Source organism: Sarcophilus harrisii, chromosome 2, assembly GCF_902635505.1.
Source record: "Sarcophilus harrisii chromosome 2, mSarHar1.11, whole genome shotgun sequence".
NCBI lineage: Eukaryota > Metazoa > Chordata > Mammalia > Dasyuromorphia > Dasyuridae > Sarcophilus > Sarcophilus harrisii.
Window position 1 is genome coordinate 558,096,589 of NC_045427.1, and position 21,857 is coordinate 558,118,445.

The 21,857-nt window shown below is 40.5% G+C and overlaps 2 protein-coding genes across 8 annotated transcripts in view; one reads left to right on the forward strand and one right to left on the reverse strand.

Annotated features, from left to right (window-relative positions):
• The window catches only part of ARMH3 (armadillo like helical domain containing 3), a 217,773-nt gene extending 205,535 nt beyond the window's left edge, over window positions 1-12,238 (reverse strand). For 2 of the 7 annotated variants that reach the window (XM_031955728.1, XM_031955730.1), the window contains exons 1-3: window positions 12,117-12,238; window positions 11,441-11,500; window positions 5,843-5,918 (exon numbers count right to left, since the gene is read on the reverse strand). The gene's annotated coding sequence lies outside the window, so the exon portion shown is untranslated. Of the gene's footprint in view, window positions 1-5,842; window positions 5,919-11,398; window positions 11,501-12,116 lie in introns of those variants that run through there. The other 5 variants (XM_031955729.1, XM_031955731.1, XM_012541743.3 and 2 more) reach the window with 5 other exon arrangements.
• A 5,314-nt stretch (window positions 12,239-17,552) lies between these two features.
• HPS6 (HPS6 biogenesis of lysosomal organelles complex 2 subunit 3) lies at window positions 17,553-21,101 on the forward strand. Its single transcript, XM_012541836.3, has one exon. The coding sequence runs from the start codon at window positions 17,807-17,809 to the stop codon at window positions 20,150-20,152; it is 2,346 nt and encodes a 781-aa protein (XP_012397290.2). The 5' UTR covers window positions 17,553-17,806; the 3' UTR covers window positions 20,153-21,101.
• The last annotated feature ends 756 nt before the right edge of the window (window positions 21,102-21,857 follow it).

Below are 21,857 nucleotides of genomic sequence, written 5' to 3' on the forward strand. Positions count from 1 at the left end.
AGCTCCTTGAGGATAAAGCTATGTCACTCCATCTTTCCTTAATAAATGTTTAATTGAATTGAATAGTAGACATTCAAAAAAGGCTTGTTGATTGATTAGTTGATTCTGGCAGAGGTAAGAAAAAAATTTTTTTTAAAGCTCAATAGTTTTACTTACAACTAACTCTACTAAGATCTCACTAAGACCTCAAATCCAATTATAGTCCAGAGGAAAATAGAAAAAACAGAACAGAGAGAACACATTGCTGGGCAATTTCTACCATATTGATCATGGCTTTGCCCTTAAAGCATGAAATACAACCCCTACTCAAAACATCTCTGTGTCTTTTAAATAGGCTGTCATGAGGAAGATGTCCTTATCGGGGAAAAATAAATTGGAAATCAAGAGTATCCTATTAAAATAAATCAAAAGCAATGCAATTCCAAGCTTGTGAATATATAGATCTTGTGTGCACTCAGCTTCAACCAGTTGATTAGCAGAAGGCCCTGAATTGCCAAGTATGCAGGCCTGTTTACAAACATGCCTCTCAGAGGATTTATAATTAGATTACAGCTAATCAATGTCTATGGTAAATTTAATCAAGTCACTTTTCCCTGTTCAGGAATCAATACTTTCTAATAAGCTGAAGGGGATAGAAGGGGGAAAAAACACAATTCAATACAAAGCACCAAATTTTCTACAAAATGAAATTCTTTTCATCACTTCATTTCCATGTGTAGGTTGATGAGATTCAGCCAAGGGCTTCCATTATTTCACTGGTCCTAGTCATTATGTCAGATACCATATGGCAAAGCCATGTATTTGCGAACCCATAAAAGAAAGAACTTACTCTCTATCCCTATCCAACTCAAAGTTTATAGAACAAGTGTTTCTGGGACAGGAAAATAGGTAAGATAGAGAAAAATTCTTTCCAAAGATTTGCTTCAGGTCTCAGAAATTAAGCATGCCTCTCAGACATCAAAGTCAGATTTTAAGGGGCAATAAATTCCAGTCCACTCAGTTATCTAACAAGCATTTTTCAGTACTTTTCAGGACCTGACACTGTGCTATGCAGTTGGGATACAAAAATGAGAACAAAGCAGTCCTGCATCAAACAGCTTACATTGGAAGTGGGGATGGAGAGGGATATGAAAATAGATAAGGAAATATAAAATATAAGAAGAAAAACAAATATCTAGCAAGGAAAACATTAACAACTGGGAAAGACCTCTTACAGAAGGGTCCTGATATTAGACTTGAAGAAAATTAGGGATTTTATGAAGCAGGGATGAAGTGAGTACATTCCAGTCATGAAACCAAAATGCAGAGATAGGAAATAGAACACCATAAATAAGGAAAACAAATACTCCAGTTTGGTAGGAATGGAAAGTGAGTGAAAGAGAGTAATGAGCAGTAAGTATGCAAAGTTAAGCAGAAATATGACAGTGAAGAACTTTAAAGGCAAAAAAAAAGGAGTCTCAATTTGTTCTAGAGGCAACTAGTAGCCATCACAGCTTCTAGCAAAACACCTTCAATAGGTCCCAATAGGACCCAGAGCCATCCCCAGTCATCCTAATCTATAAATGACCACTGGGCCCAGATGTCTCTGCAGAAGAAAATGAGACAGGTAACCTCACACAGCCCTCTCTCACTTAAATCCATGTCATGACATCACTTCCCTGATATGTAAATGAAAGACAAACAACAACATAGAGCAGAGTAGTAAAATACTCAGATGTGTCTTAGAAAGGTTAATTTGGAAATTTAGAATAAAGATTAGTGAGAGAATAAACTGAAGGCAAAATAATAATAATAATAATAACACAAGGTTATTGTAACAGAACAGATTATAGGTAACAAGGTCTTACATTAAGACGGTAACCATGTTGAGTGGAGAGAAGACAAATATGAGCAATGTTATGGAAACAGAATCAGTAAGACCTGGCTATTGGCTGGTTGGAAGAGTTTGAGGTGGAAGGAAGGGGTGAAAGGTAAAGAAGAAGGACAAGATGTAGCTCTGAGTTTACAAACCTGGAAAACCAAAAGGAAGGGGGGTGGGTACCTTCAGTAGCAATAGAGAAATTAGAAACAAAAGAGAGTTTGTCAGAGAGAGAGGAAAGTGTTGAAGATAATGGGTTTTGTTTTGAACATGGTAAGTTTAGGATGCTGGCAGAACATCCAAATACAAATGTCTAGTAGGCAATTAGTGGATTTCACAACTAGAGTTCAAGAAAGATACAGATACAGAAGTCATAATCTTATATGTTATCTGCATACAGATAATAATTAAACCCATGAAAAATGATGAAATTAACCAAGAAAGTAAAAAAGAGAGAAGAGGATCCAGGACAGAACTATGGGGTATTCTGTGTATGCTTACACAGTGAGCAGAATGGATGATGGTCCAGGTGAAAAAAGATAGAAAAGGAATAATCAGGCAGGAGGAGAGATCAGAATCAAGAAAACCAAGAAGGAAGAAATTTCCATAATAAGTGGTGATTCTATTTCAAACTCTGATTCTTTTTGTACTGCAAAATAACTTAGGACATGTATGTTTATATTGTATTTAATTTATATTTTAATATACTTAACATGTATTGGTCAACCTCCCATGGGAGGGGGAAGGGATGGGGAGAAGGAGAGGAAAAACTGGAACAAAAGATTTGGCAATTGTCAATGCTGTAAAATTACCCATGCATATAACTTGTAAATAAAAAAAAAAAGATGTCTATTAAAAAAAAAAGTGGTGATTAACATCAAGAAAGATGTTAATAGACATCAAAAAAGATGAGGCCTTTATTTTTAAAATGTATAAGAGAACCGACTCTATAAAAATTCAAATCGTTCCCCAACTGATAAATGATCAAAGAATATGAACAGACAACTTTCAGATAAAGAAATTAAAGTCACTTCTAGCATATGAAAACATAATCTAAATTACTATCAATGAGAGAAATGCAAATTAAGACAACTCTGAAGTACCACACCTCACACCTCTGAAACTGGCTAAGATGATAGAAAAAGATATTGATAAATGTTGGGGGGTTGTGGGAAAACTGGAATACTTTGTTGATGGACTTGTGAAATAATCCAACCATTCTGCAGAGCAATTTGGAACTATACTCATAGGGCTATAAAACTGTGTATAGCCTTTGATCCAACAGTCTCATGCGTCTATATCTCAAAGAGATAATAAAAAGGGAAAAAGAACTCATATAGCAAGAAACAGAAAACCGAATGGATAATAGCTGAGGAAGTTATGGTATATGAAAGAAATGGAATATTATTGTTCAATAAGAAATGATGAGCAGGCTGATTTCAGAAAAGCCTGTAAAGACCTACATGAACTGATGTTGAGTGAAGTAAGCAGAACCAGAACACTATATACAGCAGCAATAAAATTATGTGATGATCAACTGTGACAGACTTGGTTCTTCTCAATAATGCTGTGATTCAAGGCAATTCCGATAGACCTGGGATGAAAATTATCAATCACATCCAGAAAGCAAGTTATGAAGACTGAACGTAGAAAGAAGCATTATTTTCATCTTTTTGTTTGTTTGTTTTTCTTTCTCATGGTTTTTTTTCCTTTTTGTTATTATTTTTCTTATACAATAACAAATGTGGAAATATGTTCAAAAGTATTGCACATATTTAATCTATATCACATTGCTTGCTGTCATGGGAGAGGGGAGATAAGGAAGAGAGGAAGAAAATTTATAACACAAATTTTTACAAAAATATATGTTAAACATCTACTGGTCATCCTGCCATCTAGGGGAGGGGGTGGGGGGGGGTAAGAGGTGAAAAATTGGAACAAGAGGTTTGGCAATTGTTAATGCTGTAAAGTTACCCATGCATATAACCTGTAAATAAAAGGCTATTAAATAAAAAAATATATATATATATGTTAAAAAATATTTATATATGTGAAATAATCACACACACACACACACACACACACACACACACAGAGAAAAATGAGGCCTGAAGAAAGGCCATCTGATCTTGCAGTTAAAACATCATTGGTAACTCTGGGGTAAAGGAGTTTCAGTTGAATGATGAAAACAAAAAACAGATTACAAGGAGTAAGAAGTGAGTGAAAAGAGAGAAAATGAACACAATAAGACAAGAAAGCGCTTTCTAGGAGAGTAGAAAGGAAGAAGAAACACAGGATGATAATTTGCAAAAATGGTATTATGAGGTAAAGGTTTTTTGTTGCTTTGTTTTGGGTTATAAAGGAGAGAACTGGATCTAAGTTTTCTGTAAAAAAAAAAAAAAAAAAAAAAAGCCAGTAGATAAAAGGAGAAAATGATTGTAGTGCTAGAGAAGATAAGAGACAATAATATCAAGGGTATAAGGAAGCAAATAAGAGGAGAGGTGCCACCTCTTCATCAAAGTGTTTAACAAAGGAAAGAATTAAGATCTAGAGGAAAAGAAATTCATAGTGAATGACCTCTACTTTCTCACTAAAGCACAAGGTGCTACTGAAAAGGAGAAAAGAAAATCTTTGAAACAGCCATCATGGAGAGGTACAAAAGTCAATCAGGAAAATGTATAAAGACTGTCTTCCGATAGTGAACTGAATTAGATACTAAGTTTGTAACTTATACTATCAGCAGGATCATTTACTCAGAGCAGAAAAGGCAGATGGTAAAGTTTGGGTTTGGCAAGGAATGAATGGTGATAAGACAAGGGAACAAGGGATCCTAACAGAGAGAGGACAATGTATAGTTGATTAAAAAAACAACCTGTAAGGCATATACTACATGTACTACTATCCCCATTTTACAGGTAAGAAAATTAAGATTCAGAAAGATTTTCCCAGTTAAGACAGCTAGTAAATTTCAGTGGTATGATTTGAATCCAAATATTCCTAAATCCAAGTCCAGTACTCTAGCCACACTGTCTTTTCTCTCCCCCTTGTAGAGATGAAGATAGTAATGGCACTTGTGGAAGCCGGTCAGTATAATAAAAGAAGCAGTGATGTGTCAAGAGACTTTAATTCTAGTTCCTATTAACCACAGCCACCAATTTGCCATTTAATAAAATGGACCTGGCAACCGACCCAAAATTTTGTAGCTCTATTCTTTTTGATGAATTTAGCAGGTAAATTTGCTATCTGAAGAGCAAATTTTTCTTGTTAAGGAAGCTACAACAAAGGGCATTGTGAACTGGAGTATAAATCTTAGGCTATATTTAAACACATTCAGCATGCATTAAGCATCAAAAAGTATAAAAGAGATCACAAAAGGCAACTTTTCAAGAACACTCTGACTTCTAGTCAAGCTTCTAAATATTTACAAATCCCTAAGAGAATGAAAAGCCGAAAAAGTCTTTCATTCCCTGGTAACCTCAATGATTTTAAATTCAACCCCTAGCTGGTGGTTACGTAATAAAGAGACTTTCCTAAAAACCCCACTCAGCCAGACACTTATCTTAAACATATATGCCTCATATTTGCTGAAGATATTAAAGTCAATTCAGTCTGACAAACATTTATTAAACACTTTTATAAACAAAGCACCACACAAAGCCCAGGAGTTTTGGAGACAAAAACCAAGGGAGGGAGAGTCTCTAGGAGGACAGAGATCACAAAGAATTAAATTAACTCCAAAGTGTCAAAACCAAGAGTTAAAAGTCTTACAATATCCAAAGTACCAAAAATAATGGTTGTACTTAGTAGATTATTAACTTAATATACTACCTTCTTTGGTACATAGGATATTTCATTTACAAGATGATTCATTTACTAGAAATACACTCTTATTACTTCCTCAAACTGAGTCATCCCAACAGTTCCTAAAGAGAGTCCCTGAGGAAGCCCATTCTGTAACAGGTTATTAGTAAGCATCCCCCTCACCTCACAGTGAACCAGACCTCCAAAACACTGCCAAACTTGATGATGTATTGCACATCCTAGAATTCCTCCAGCAGACCTATAGGTGGAGAAGAGAGAAATAAGAGACAGAAAAAGGAGAGAGATGGAAAGAGGAAAGAGTACAAATATTTTACAATAAGTAAGCATGTATTTAATATCTATATCACTGTTTCAAACTAGAACTTCCTAATATTCTAGTGGGTTGGGTGAAAACAACCATACTGAATAAGTACTCAATTCAATATATACTTGTTAAGTAAAAGAACAAAGATTCTAATGCATACACATTTCCTGCCCTTTGCCCATATATAGCAGACAGTAATGATGGTGACTTTGGTGAGAAAAAGATATCTGAGACAAGTATATAAATATGTCAGTGCTCCTTGGGGAAAATGGAAAAAAGATTGGGGAGGGGAATAATCAGGATAGTTGTACAAAGAAGACAGGCAAAGATGGTAAGAGGAGGGAAAATTTACAAGTAAATCATGGACTAGAAAAGATTGGAAAAGGCTGATCTCACTTATACAATACTACCACCAAGTCTTTAAGCTATGGGGATAGAGTTCCCTACAGGCATTTATCATTTTTCTTTGAAAAATGAAACTGTCTTATTAAGAGACCACAAAAAGGGAGAACTCCTTTTGTCTAAGTAGCAAAAAGTTTAACCTATGGCACAGGCTTAAGACTGGATTTGAAGGAGAAGAAATAAAGGCCTAGGTGGAACAGGACACTATATGGCTCTTCACAGAAACTCTAGGAGTGGCAATGAAATAACAGCCCCTTGCATCAAACTCAAAGAAACAACTAACTTTACTCTAACTGCAATGATTTACATTTTTTGGACTAGCAACTAGCAAATATTTGAACATTTGTAGTTGTTTGTATAAAAATGAGGACCAAGTGCCTAATAAATACTATGTATTCAGGAAATGTACACTAAATGAATGAATAAAACAAAGTGAAATTTGGTAACTCTTCTACCATTTCTTTACACCTCTCTTTTCCTGCTCTAGGACTTTTTCTTTCTTTCTTTCTTAGATAGAGATTACCTTCCTTCTTTCTGCAAATCAAAAGACATCATTCTGGGTAAAGAGTAAATATTAATAACATCAACATCATTCCCATTTTTCTCATGGGGAAAACAAAGAAAAAGATATAACTGATAGACATGAGCTAAGAGGAGGCAAGGATCTTATCTTACATAAGCTCTGTGCAATACCTAGCACGGTGTGAGTACTCAAAAACATATGAAAGCAGTAGCAGTTAAGGTGCTTTCCCACCGAGTGGAAGAAATGGGAACATGCTAGTCTCTTATCAAGGGTGTATTATGCACTCTAGCTATAACTACATCAACTTAAGTAATATGTACCATAGAGAAGACAGAAGTCTATCAATAGTTAATCATCAACTTAAAGGAATGTTTTTGATTGAGATATATTTTGCTTTGAAAATAATTTAAACATAAATAGGTACTAACCAAATATGGTTTGTGGTATTTCTGTTCAATATTAAGCTTTTAATGTGTTTCCCTATATTAAACTGAAATCTGGTCCTGCAACTTGCATTCACTGGTCCTACTTGCCCTCTGAAGTCAAGCAGAGTAAGTCTAATGCAGAAAGAAGAGAAGGCAATACTTGCACCTTCAGAAGGAAAACATTTTCTGACATCTCCCATGATGAGAATTCAAAGCAAGATTTCTTGCTGAGTAGTAGCCTCTTGTAAATTAATAGTATTTCCAGCTCAGGCCTCAAATATCTACAACAATTCCTTATTTTCAGGTATGAGAACAAGATAAAAGAAAAAAGTAACTCTAAGAATCCCCAAATTTTCTAAAACCACATGAAGATAACGACTACCCCATTGAAAGATGGCCTATTTCCCCTTTACTTTCTTTGCCCTTTACTGTTGAACCTATTCTGAAACTTTTCTAAGTCACACAGATAATTCTAAAGCCCAGCTTTTTCATGTAATCAAAGTCTACTCATCTACATACAATGTCATGGAAAAGAGCTTAAACTCCTAGAGATTTTGAAAAGTTTACTCCATTCCTCAAAGAATCACAGAATTTCAGAACTGAACAGTATATGAGGAACCTTCTAGTCCAATTCATATGTGAATAAGCAACTTCTCTGAAACCCATCTGACAAGTAGTTATAAGAGAAACAACTAGCATCCATCAGGGATAGCCCAATCATCATATAAGATAGATAGATTTAATTGTTAGGAAGTTTTTCCACATGTCCAAGGCAATGCAAATTCTACCCTCTGGTATTAGTTCTATCCTCTGAGGTCAAACAATGTACTTAATCTCTCCTTGATCTTATAGGTCTTCAAATATGAAAAGGACAGTTTTCTACATTTTTTAAACTAATCTTTACAAAACCTCAAGGACTCTCACCATCCTGGCTGCCCTCATTTTGATGTTCTTTAGCCTACCAACATTGTTCCTAAAAGGGGTCACCCAGAACTGAATACAAAAATCCAGATCAGATGTGACAGGGAAAGACCAGGACAGGAGGGCTACCTCTCTATTCCTGGATACCATGCCTTCCTTAATAAAGCCTATGATAGAACTAGCTTTCTTGGCAGCCAGATCACACTACTGACTCATGTCGAGTTAAAACTTCTAGACCTTTTTGTTTTTGCTTTAAAGAGGAACTGTTATCTTAACCATGCTTCTCCCACTTTGAAATTATAAAGATTATTTAAGCCACTTTTACAAATTTTAGATTCCTGGGCTAGTTTGGCTATGAGATCCTAAATTTATCAGAAGCAGAAGGAATTCTACTTTACAGAATTATCAAATTTTAGAGTTAGAAGGGACCTCAGGTCATTTAGTCCATCCTCCACCCAAAAGAAATAAATTAACAAGGAGTTATCTAACCCAGAGGTGAAAAGCAGCTGAAGCCTTTCTGAATAAAGCCAAAATCTAATAAAAATATAGTTGGAAAACATTTATCAAAATAAATCAAAATATAGTAGAACATGGATAACGTTAATACATGGTTTTCTATATCAATATGCAACCTTCAGGCATCTTTACATAGATTTTAGGGATTCCCATTTCTATTTGAGTTTGACATCACTGATTTAGTCTCTGCTTGAAACATTTCTACAAGGTAAAAAGCCATTAATACCTGAGTAAGCTATTCTACTTTTGAACCTCTATTTGCATGCTGTTTGTATTTTAATAACTGAAAGAGCCCCTTAGATACTCTTAGTATTACACAAATAACCTACTCTCTGGACTGGGAGTGTCAAAGATAAAGATTCCATAAAGAAACAAGATCATATGTAGAAAGATGAAAAAAGTGGGGGAAATAATAATAGATAACATTTATATAGTGATTACCATGAGTCAAACATTGTGCTAATAAGAACTTTACAATTATTATCTCATTTAATCCTCACAACAACACCATTTAATAGATGAAGAACTGAGGTTAAGGTCAAACAGCTAGAAAGTATCTGAAACTGAATTTAAACTCAGATCTTCCCAGCTCCAGGCTTTTATTGGGTAATCTACATGCTCAAAAAAAAAAAAAAAAAAGAGAGAGAGAGAGAGAGAGAGAGAGAGAGAGAGAGAGAGAGAGAGAGAAAAGAGTATTCATGCTAAGAATTCTGAGACTTGGGGAAGGGATGGGTAAAATGGGATCCTAGAGACCTGACACTAGATGCAAACACAGAATAAAACAAATTTCAGATAAGATTGATCCTAGTAAAGATGAAAGTCTTGACACTCCTTCAGTTTAGAGCAGTTTTTTCCTAGGTTGACTAGCATTATCATTATCATCATCATCATCATCATCTATATAGTACTTTAAGCTTTGCAAAGTGTTTTACACATATTACATGTTATTCTCACAACAACCCTAAAAAGCTATTATTTCCCCATTTTAGAGATGAAGAAACCAAAGTTGGACTTGAATTCAAATTTTTCTGACTCCAGGTCTAACATTCTATATACATTAAGTCAACTGCTTCTATCTGATCTCTAACCATCACTAGCACTAATTCTGAAATGACAGGACAATGCTAACACAGGATTACCTAGCATAAGAGCCCCTTTCCCCTCTCTGATATCCTAACAATCGATCAGGGACTCCCTGAGAAACACTATTGCATCCTGTTATCTGAAGACTTTCATACAGGAAGTTCTCTGCTTACCAGCTCAACAGATGGGCAAACCAAAAATATTTTCAATTAAGACAGGCTAAATTTAGTGCAAAGACATGGAAACCATTATTTGCAATGGTTTTTGGGAAATGCATTTACAGAAACAGTAAGTTTCAAAATAGCAAAGGCAATAGTCTTATTTGGATAAAGCTATCTCTTTAAAAATGTATATTACAAAAGGCTTCCCAGATATATCGTTGGATTTTAACAAGCTCAATTTTGTGGACAAGAAACTGTGGCTTAATGTATTAAGTCAAGCATTCAGCTGACTTGTCTAAGGTCACACAGCTATCAGTGGAGCTCAGAACTCAAGTTATCTGATTCTCAATCAAGTGTTCTTTCCACTTAACTTTTAAAAGTAAGAGATCCTGGGAAGCTCTAATAACCCTGTGCCAAGAAACTTTCCCATATATTCACTGAATTAAATCAAATTTATCAAACAGTTATTAAGCACCAATCAAATGCAAAGACCAATCAAATTTTTCATAACTACTCTGACTGAACCTCCTGTGTGTTTATATTCTAATTTCAGATTATACTTATTTATATATGCTTTAATCTTCCTACTAGATTAATTTCCTTAGAGAACAAGAATCCTAGGATTTAAAACTGAGAAGGATCTTAAGGGATCATCTACTCTGATCCCCTCATTTTGCAGAAGAGGAAAATGAGGACCAAAGGGAAGATATGATTTGCCCCACTTCCTACAGAAAAGTAGCAACTCAGGGATTAAAACCTAGATCCTTTAAGTACAAATACAGTCTCATTTCATATTTGTATCCCTAAAGTCCGGCACTAGAAATTGTACATATGTAATAAATTTTGTTGAACGCTCAATAAATATTTTTCAAAATTCTCAATAAGCTCCCTCCACCAAGAAACCAAAGTTCTCTTATCTCCCTGCTTCCCCAATTCTGCCAAGGGAAAAAGTTAAATTCCATTTACTTAGGACTTTGCATCAAGTTCCCCAACTGAAAACATTAGAGCAATAAAATATTCTGAGGAGGTAAAGAGGTAAAAGGGTAAGAGGACCCATATAAATGCCACAAACCCACATCAGGAAACAGAAGTGCGGGTCAGCAGCAATAATGACCCACAAGGAAAAGTCAAGAAAAATTTAATCCAGTCTATTGGAGCCCAGAAAGTATATAAATTCCTATCACCTGACCCTATTAGACATGACCAAGTCAAAAGGCACCTAAGGGAAGTAGCAGATACAAAAGCCTGATTAAAAAAAAAAATAAAACAGATTAAACCAAGGCTCAGTGGCAGGGCAGAAAAGTCATGGGTTTATCCCCAATCCTGAAAAGGGTGCCAAAGGTCAGTCCCAGAGTCTAAATTCCATCGCCCCTACACACTAACCTGGACGGGGATAAGAGTCCTCTTTCATTGCCTACTCCTCACCTCAGATACTCTCTCTCCTAGGATCCTTCCAAGTCTACATCGTAACTGCATGAACCGTTCCTTGTTAAAAAACAAAACAAAAAAAAAAAAAACACCTCTGCTGAGATTCCCCCAAAGCCCTCTTCCCCAAACGCACGTACTCTTCCAGGACATACTGACACAGACAAAATTCCTTCCTAGGATCTTCCCCGCCTCCCTGGGCATTTTCCTAGGACCAGTTTCCCCCGGCTGAGTTCTCCCAGGTACCGTCCAAGACCTTTCCCCACAGCCCACGCTCTCCAGACTGTCCCCATCATCCTCACACTCTCCTAGATCCCCTCCCCCCCCGGACTCTCTCCTAGGTCCCCTCCCCGCTTAGTCTCTTTCTCCCTCAGACTCTTTCCAAGGTTCCGACTGTTCTGGGTCCCCACCCCCCTCTCTCAGGTTCTCTCCGAGGTACCTTCGCCCCTCAAACTCCCTCTTGGATTCCCCCCCACCAAAATCCCCATACAGTCCCCTCCCCCCTCGGACGCTCCTCCCCGTTCCCTCCGCAAGGGGAAGCCCCGCCCCTAGGAGGCCAGGGCCCTCCAAGCCGCCTCAGAGGGAAGGCCTGGTTCTGGCCCCGGCCTGCGGGATTCCTAATCGAGACCACAGTTTTGTGAAAGCCGGGTGCCTAGGTTCCCGGAACACAGCTCACCAAGCCCTGGTTCTTCGGACTCCACTGCCACCGCCCGCCTGCCCCTGCTCGTGCCCGATACTGCCAGACCGGGCCCAAAAGCGCGCTCCCGCGCCCCAGTAGGGTCCTAGAGGCCGCCTCGTGCCAGCCCCGCCCCTAACCCGGCTCCTTCCGTGGCCCCGCCCTCGCGTCCGTACTATAACTCAACAGACGCCACGATCTGGGGACCACAACTCCCGGCAAGCAATGCGAGTCGCTCTGTACGTAACTGCCCAGTGGTGAGAAAAGGTCAGACCACTACCCTCTTTCATCTGGCTCCACCCAAGCCACACGTGCCTTCCTGCCTGCTTGCCTCTCTCAATACGCCCAAGCTTCTCTCCCTGGACGGGGAGCTTTGCTTGGCAGACAATTCATCAATCAATAAACATTTGCTAGACCACTCTGTTACTCCAGGTTAGAGTACCGCCATGAGCCAGAGTCCCTGAAGCTGGCTTCCAGGAAGGGGTGAGATTAAGCCTTGAAGCTTAGGTAAAAAGAAACAGCCCTTCACCCTTATAAACAGCCTTTACAGGTTAGAGCCTGATCGCATCCATTATTACATTGCACAGTCAGGGTATATGTGGAAACAATCTCTCTCCTCAACCCCCAGCTGCCATGTCAAGTCCCATCATCGAGTCAAGACGTCCTCCAGCATTAATAATAAACCCCTATTTATTGAAAGGTTTGAACATTTCTCACCACAATCCCGTAAACTAAACTGTACAAGGATGACTATCCCTATTATATCTGCGAGTGGCTACATTGTAGAGGAGGAAACTGACCAGAAAGACTGAAATGTTATCACAGCTAATAAGTGTGATGAATCACAGGTTCGCTCAGGACTTTCCCCACTGTTTTAAACTTCCTCTTGGCACTTCTTTTTAAACCTTTCTAATGTATTTATGTATTCCGGCGTAGTATAGTTACCTATAAAGAAGCTACCTGGTTAGTGGACAGCTCTGAAGCAGGAATTAGATTGAAATCCTTCATTAGAACTTACTATCTATGTAATGAGAGACTAGTCAGTCAGTCACTTAACCTTTTTTGAACCAGGGATAGTGCTCAAGGCTAAAAATTATTAAAGGGATTGTCACTCTTAAGTAATAGTTATTTCTATGTGGTTCTTATGCCTTTACTAAACAGTAAACTCTATAGTAAACCATGTGTTAATCTGAACTTTTTTTGGTTTGGCTTCTTTCTTTTTAAATTTTTATAATTTTTTTCATTATCTCTAGTTCAAAATATATAACTCTCTTCCAGGAGAGCCATCTTCTATAATAAAGAATAAAACAGAAAGAAAAGTTCAGCAAAACTAACTAAAACTCATCATCCCAGTCCAACGACTTATGCATTCTTCCATAACCATAGTCTCTGTGGTCTTCATAGCCTACACAGAAAGTCAAGCTTAATCACTGTTACTGTACAGCATTTAGTTTTGAGTTAGTTATTTTCTTTCCATTTATGCTGTGAAAATTGTATATATTGTTTTACTTCACTTTTGATCCCTCCATATAAGTCTTTGGTGCATCTCTAAATTTATTATATTTGTTTCTTGCAGTACAGCAATATTGCTTTAAATCCATGTACCACTACTTGTTTACCAGTTAATGGGTTATATTCCCCAATTGATGGGTATCTACTTTGTTTCCAATTCTTTGCTACTCTATATCGTTATAAACATTTTAATGTATATGGGTTCTTCCCTTCTGTCTTTGAGCTTCTTTGGGTGCCTAGCAGTGGGATCTCTGAGTTAAAGGATAAAAATTTTTTCATCACTTTAGTGTAATAAGTAGTAAATTAATCAATTTGGCATAATTCCAAATTGCTTTCCAGTAATGTCGGCCCAATCTTCCACTCCATCAATAGTATATTTGTGTGTCTGTCTTTCCTCAGTCCCTTCAACACTAACTCTCTCCATGTCTTTGTCATCTTTGCTAATTTGCCAAGGTAAACAATGAGGTATCTAAATTTTGTTATTGTTTGTTGTTGTTTAAAGCAAAATCAAAAAAACCTCAGAACTTCCCAGGATGATTTGCATTTATCAGTTCTTTGATAAGTGTTGAATAAAGACAAAGGAAATATTTTTTCTGGAGGCTTTGGACACCACCTCCAGAGTACAGAGGTTGCCTCTCCTGTTATTTCCAGAGGATAGATTGATAGCCTCATTTGGAATGGAAGTTGAGAGTACTGAGTTTGGATTTTTTTCCCCCTACTATCATCCTTGGTTCTTAAACTTACTCCTACTCCCTCTATTATTGTCTTGGCCTGAACCTGGAAGTGGGAAAGAATTTAGGAAATCAGTGATCTGATTTATTTCTTCCACTTCTCATTCCTGTTGTGACAAAGAAAAGCAAGAGACAAACTTTCTATGCAAAGGAAAACTATATATTATATAAAGAAATAAATAAACTATTAAATGAACCTGAAGGCACAGTTAATGAATTGTAATCAACACTGTGAGCTTTTTAGCCATTTAATATAAAGCTGAGTTCTGTGGTTCTAAATATTTGGCAAAGAATGCAGAGGAAAGTCTTGAACAAATTTTCTTATAGTATCTAAGAGTGGAATAATGGGGAACAAAGCAAAGAAGGCTCCCCAAACTGAGAGGAGATAGTCACACAGTTCACGAAATAAAGTATTTCTTTCATAACAATTCTGAAATCATTCAACAAAGCATTTAAGTCTTTACTAAATACAAGGCAAGCCAGCTAAGTGGCTCAGTGGATACAGCCCTGAGGCTGGAATCAGGAAGCCCTGAATTCGAATTTTGCCTCAGACAATAATTATATGACCTGGGCAAGGCACTTCACCTCTATTTTTTATTTACTGGGGAAGAAAAAGACAAATCATTCCAGTATCTTTGCCGAAAAAAACCACATAGAAAACACTGATATCCTGTGTTGTATTCTGTGTTCTACCAGATTCTGGTAGATGCTGGAGTTTATAGGGAGCAACTGGAGCTCATTATGGGAGAGAAGAGTCAGACCCTACCTATGCTTTATAGATAAATCATCTTGGCAGTTAAGTAAAGAATGGATTGGAATGGGGAGAGAAAATAGGTATTACATTTTATAGTTGAGGAAACCAAAGCTTGGAGATATTGGATGACTCGCCATTGTGACAGGGTCACATAGGTCTTAATCCCAAGTCTTGTGATTTTCAAGTCCACTGTTGAAAGTCCACTACATACCCCAAACTATCTCTCCCACTATTCCCCTTCATGTACTTCACACTCTACTCCAGGGGTCCTCAAACTTTTTAAACAGGGGGCCAGTTCACTGTCCCTCAGACTGTTGGAGGGCCGGACTATAGTAAAAACAAAAACTTTGTTTTTAAATAAAGAAACTTCATAGCCCTGGGTGAGGGTGTTAAATGTCCTCAGCTGCTGCATCTGGCCCGCGGGCTGTAGTTTGAGGACCCCTGCATCTAGTCAAACTGGACACCACTCCCCAATTTCCAAACATCACAGCAGTTTTTGTTTGTTTTTCGTTTTTTTGCTGAAGCAATTGGGGTTAAATGACCTGCCCAGGGTCACACAGCTAGGAAGTGTTCTGAGGGTAAATTTAACTCAGGTCTTCCCGACTTCAGGGCTGGTGCTCTATCCACTGGACCACTTGGCTGCCCTCAACACAGCAGTTTTAGTACCTCTGTTTACACTTTGTTTTTGCCTGGAATGTACAGCTCTTCCTCATTCCACCTTATCAGTCCCATCCCACCCTCCCCTCCCCAGGTATGTTGAAATACCAAACGTTCTTCAAGGTCCAACAAAAATTCTTTTCCTAGATCCTGTCCTACTCTTCAGAAGTAATCTCTCCCTCCTCTGAAGTCATAATATTTGGCTTCTACTTATTTATGGCATTTGACCCATTTTGCCTTTCATTATAGTTACTTGTGTTTAAGTTTCACCTCCCTTACTAGACTGAATTCATCCAATTGAAAAAACTATCTTATTCATTTGTCAGTTCTAGATGTCCAGTACTTAGCCCTATCCATCCTAGTGAAATCAAATTAGCACAGCCCTAAAAGATTTATAGATGCACTTTTTGTGATGACAAATAATCAGAGTGGATATTCATGAATTGTGGAATGCCTGAAGAAATGGTATCATACAAACGCAATAAGTTTACTGAGCCCTCTGTACAAAATAAGGAATATAAGAAAAGGACAACCTGAAGCCATGAGCTGATGCTAACTGAAATAAGCAGAACCAGAAAATATATATATATGTTATGAGAATGCAAATAAGAAGATTCCCTAAAAGTAAACCTGAGTAATTGCAATGTCCAGGAGAACAGCTAATGAGACATAGCTCCCTTCTCTGACAGTCAAGTAAGGGATTCAAGAATGTTAAAATTTGTTTCCTGGAGTTGCTGGATTCTAGCTTTTATTTTAGCTGCTGCTGCTGCTGCTGCTGGTGTGTCAGTAAAGTGCAATACATGTTTAACATATATTGGATTACTTGTCTTCTAGGGGAGGAGGTGGAGGGCAGGGAAGGAAAAAATTTGAAACACAAGGTTTTTCAAAGGTGAATGTTGAAAAGTATCCCTGCACTGATTTTTCTTGTGCAGCACGATATTTGTATAAATATGTATATATATATTGGATTTAACTCATTTTTTTAAACATGTTTAACATATATTGGATTACTTGCCATCTAGGGGAGGAGGTGAGGGAAAGGAGGGGAAAATTTGAAACACAAGCTTTTGCAAGGATCAATGTTGAAAAATTATCCATGCATACATATGCTTTGAAAAGAAAAAGCTTTAATAAAAAAAATTAAAAAGTAAAACAGAAAAAAATTTAAAGTTTTAATAAAAAACTAAACACGAAAGAAAATTATCCATGCATATATTTTGAAAATACAAAGTTTTAATTAAAGTAAATAAAAAGAAAGGGTGAAAAAAAAAAAAAAGAAAGGGTGTAATAGGGTGCAAGGGAAACCTTGTATCTGGAAATAACCATGATATAAAAATCCCTAAATTTCATTAAAACTCAAAAACTAATGCACATACATTTTGTGTTTCCTTTTACTGATGCCTAAGAGGAGGCTTCACTAAGGATATCAATACTTTGAAGAAATGACAAACTAAAGCATAGATGGGATGTGGTAAAGTGGGGGCTTTTTGTCTTGGCTTTTGTTAAATTCTGGGCTTTAAGGGTACCCTGGAGGAAGAAAGAATGGGGAGGGTTGTCTCCTCCAGGATATATCGATGGGAGGCAAGTGTGAGGGATGCAAAGATGAGGAAGTCGCCAGGGCCAGACGCAGGTTGGAGAATCAGTAGGCTAGCTGTGAAATATATTCCCGACACAAAACCGGGGAAGGCCAGACTTAACAGGGAAAGTGCGGGGGCGACCGGGGAAGGAGGACCCTACTGGCTCCGCCCCACGGCGGGCTCCCGTGCCGATGCGCCGGACCCACGCAAGCCTTCTGGGCGGGGCTGAATCTCCGGCCCCCAAGCCCTCAACCCACCTCATCCGCCGGGACGGAAGTCGGAGCATCGCTCCGCAGCCTTCCTTCTCTCCCGTACTCCACGGCCCGGAGCGCCCCAAACAATCGGACAGCGGACCGGAGCGCCGGAACGCCACAAAGTGTGACTGTCCAGCGGCGACCCTAGCCTTCCAGGGTGCGCCCTTCCCCCGCGTCCGGGCCGGCGCCCTTCGGCCCTGGGGCCATGAAGCGGGCTAGCACTCTGCGGCTGCTCTCCGACCTGAGCGACTTCAGTAACGCGAACCAGCTCCGCCAAGTGCTGGCGGAGGAGCCTCTGGCTCGGGTCCGCTCCAGCCCCGACGGCCGCCACCTGCTGCTTCTGCGCCCTCCGGGATCTCCGGCCCCGCTGCTGTTGGTGTCCAGGAAAGGGGCGGGGCTGGGGCTGGAACCCCGCTGTCCTGCTGGCCAAGGCCCGGTGCTAGATGCTTTCTTTCTCCAGTGCCCAGGCTGGGCCAGTGGCCCGTGTCCTGTGCTCGCCTTAGTGTGGGCGAGTGGGCGGGCCGAAGTGTGGGGGGCCGGAGTGCAGCCGGAGTGGCAGCTCCTGCAGCAGGTCGAATTGTGTGTGAGCAGCAAGGCCAGGGTGGTGAGCGCAGCTGCTCTGGGAAACCGGCTGGCGTGGTGTGAGGAGCGGCCAGCCAGCACCGAGGTCACGCCAGGCTCCGCGCAGGCTGCTTTCGGTCACTGTGTGTGCACTCGGGCCTTGGAGCCCCACGGAGAGAACAGTGCCATGCTGGGCGCCCCCAGGATCCTGCTGCATCACTGCCCTCATTTCCAGCTGCTGGCCTCCCGTTCTAACTTCTTCATGGTGCCCACAGCTACAACTTGGCCCAATGTAGCCCACATCTTGCTCATCTGGTACCCAGCTAAGGGCAGAATAACTGTAACGGCCCCTACTCACAACCTTACTTATAACAAGAACTTGAGCTCTAAAGGCAGGGACTCCTGGGATTTCCGGTCCCTGATTCGGAGAGTACCGGGACTGCTTTCCGGTGGAGAGCCCTTAGATATCCACACCTGTGCCCCTTCCCAGGAGAGCCTGCTGTTGCTGAGCCCAAAGGGGGTTCTGAGTCTCATCCGAAGAGATGGAGGAACTAGAGCAGTGGGTATCCTGGGGTCTGGACTGCTTGCTCAGGGGGTCCCAGTGTCCTTAGGTGTCTTCAACAACACTTTAGCCTGTGTGCTGGGCTCTGGACTTGAGCTGCTGGACATGGGCAGTGGACGACTTCTAGAAAGAAAGGTCTTAAGCACTGACCGTGTCCATCTGCTGGAGCTCTCAGCCCCAGGGATTGATGAAGATGAGAATAAAAGTGGGCTGAGGCTGCTCTCTGCAAGTGGCCTATTCTGTGTGATCTGGGAGGTGAGGAAAGAGGGTGAATGGCTAAACTCGGAGGACTTAGTGTTTGAGGAGGCTTGTGGCTACTACCAGAGACGGAGCCTGCTTGGAGCCAGGCTCACAACTGATGACTTGAGGAGAGGAAGCACTTTTCGCGCCCCACTGGCCCTAGCTGCTATTCTCCAAGGTCACCAACCCCCAACCAAACTGCTAACTGATCTGCAAGCTGAGCTAAGGGACTACCATGGCCTAGATCGGCTCAAGACACGATTAGTGGCTGCAGATGGGCAAGAGGAAGGCTGGGCAGAGCTGGCTGAACGAGAGGTAGAGCGGCTACTTCGGTCAGATCTGACAGGGGACAAACTGTCCCAGCTCAATGCTATCTTTTCTGCCTTTCCTGCTGCTGCTTGGTGCTCCACCCGTCGTGCCCTACAACTGCAACTGGATGAGGCTGGCCAGCTAAAGTCCCGGGCCCCTCCTGATTTGTGGAAGAAGGTGCTAGTGGATGCAGGGACTGATGGGGCACTCCCCGCCTTTGAACTCCTGTGTCAGTGCCTTTGTCGGTTGGAGCCATGTTGGTTGCCACCCTTTGTAGAACTGGCACAACAGCAAGGAGGGCCAGGTTGGGGTTTAGGAGCTGGAGGCCCTGGGCCGCCCTTATACCGACGGGCATTGGCTGTTTTGGGTGATTGGGCTGGGGCCAGGGCAGAGGCTCTAGAGCTAGAATTACTCCTGGGGAGTGGCCGGCCCAAGGCTGTGCTTCAGGCCATAGGGCAACTCGTTCAGGCTGGACAGTGGGAACGGATCCTGGATGCAGGCCTGGCTTTCAGCCCCTCCAGCCCATTGCTGCAAATGGAGATCTTCACTGTCTTACTAGCCGAATTTGCTCGGCATCGCCAATTAGATGCCCATATCACTCGCCTGCGCCGCCTGTGCCCCCCAGATTTGACACCCACAGACCTCTTGCTCCTGTTGAAAAAACACCTGCCAGATGAAGAAGGGCCTCCAGCCCCATTCCCTAAGATGGGAGCTGACCCTCCACTCACAGTGGGGCTCCTGAGAGACCTGCTGGAACAGGCCAGGTCTGAAGCACAAGTTCCAAGTCCCTATGAAGATATCCTTTGGGACTCTGGCAGCTGTCCTCCCCACCCCAAGAGCAGGCAATACCCCTCACAGGGACAGAGTAACCAAAACTAGAAGCCCAGGGCCAAGAATTTAGTAGAATTGACTCAGACTGAGACTTGGGGTCAAGGGATACGGTGAACCTGAGAAGGAGGGGGTCCAATCAGTTTTTCCCACTCCCTTATAAGAGGGAGGGGCTCAGAATTCCCTTGAAATGCAGAGATAATTCATGGGATGGTCCTATGTGATACTTTTCTTTCCTGGGAAGATTTTAAATATATACAGGTAAGGGAAGCAAAATTGTTAGTGTCTGTGATTGAAGAGAGATGGAGGGAATGATAATGTGGTATGTTGGAAATACAGCAATCAGGCCACCATGTGCTCAGTTTCAAAGAGCCCTTTTCTGACCCTCCCGTCCCCTCGATGTGGGTTTGAGGGAGGATAATATCATTAAAGGAATGAGAAAAGAATCCTATTACTTTCATCATAACAAGGATTCTTGGAAGTCATCACCAAATTCATAGCTCCCCCACCCTTACCTCCTAGAATTCAGAAGTAAGGCCCTAGAAATGCTGAGCCCAGTTAATGCCAGGCTATCGGAAACCATTCCTTTGCTCCCTTCCCATCTTGCTTCTCAGCCCCAGAGCATCTACCTACCTCTGAGTCTGAGGTCTGATTACATGGATCTTGATGTAGAAAAATCAGTAACAGAAATCTGAAAGTTCTAGGACCAGAAAGGTCTTTAAGTATCCTAAACTCCACTTAGGCCTGTTTCCTCTAGGTGATACGGTAGATAGAGCACTGGGTTTAAAGTTACGACCATCTGAATGCATATTTGGCCCTCAGACAATTGTTGTATGACCCTGAATAAGTCATTTAATTGCTTTCTGCCTCAGTTTCCTCATCTGTAAAATGGAGGTAATAATAACACCTACCTCCCAGGATTGTTGTGAGGATATGAGATGTTATAAAACGTTTTTCGCAAATATTAAAGGACTATATAAATGCTAGTTATTATTAATAATACTATTATATCTGGACTCTGATTCTACCACCTTCAATAACTGGCCAGGCCCAAGGAAGTAAGGCATGGAGAAATAGGACAAACCCCTTCCCTTATTTTCTGGAACTCTGAAACTCTGGGGAGAGAGATCAGTAGTTTCTTTTAGCACTGATGCTAATATTTGAAGTGGGGGGGGGGGGTCAGGATTATTTAATGAACACAAAATCTCTTAAATGTAACTAAGAAGAGAATTCAAAAAGTTGGAGTCCTATAGCACCACAAATGTTAATAATGCACCCTCTTGTGGACTAGAATATAGACTGGAAAGGGAACACAGATTCAATGACAAACCTGTACCAGTGATAGAATAACGTGTGTTATACACGTTGAAGTCTACAGGGAAGAGGATTTTTACATGATGGGAAACAAATTTTAATCCTAAAGTCATGTTTATGGTGGGTTTTGAAGCATAGTTCAAAATAATTTGAATCTTTTAGCTCTTGATATGAGCCATTTTTATGACTGCAGCCAGAGATGGGCCAGATGAGTAGGCCCCAGATGGAAGGAATCAGCCCATGTAGGCTATTAAAGGCATTCCTATTTGGACGACTCTAATTGATTGGACTCAATGGAGGTGAAGGAAGAGCCTCGTGCTGTGCTGAGTCTGGGGACAGCAATGTCTGATTCTTGTGATTCCTAAATCTTGTTTGGGAAACTTTACTAAGATTGCTCCAGAGGCGCGTTCACTTGGACTTAGGTAAGGGGAGGAGGGGATTG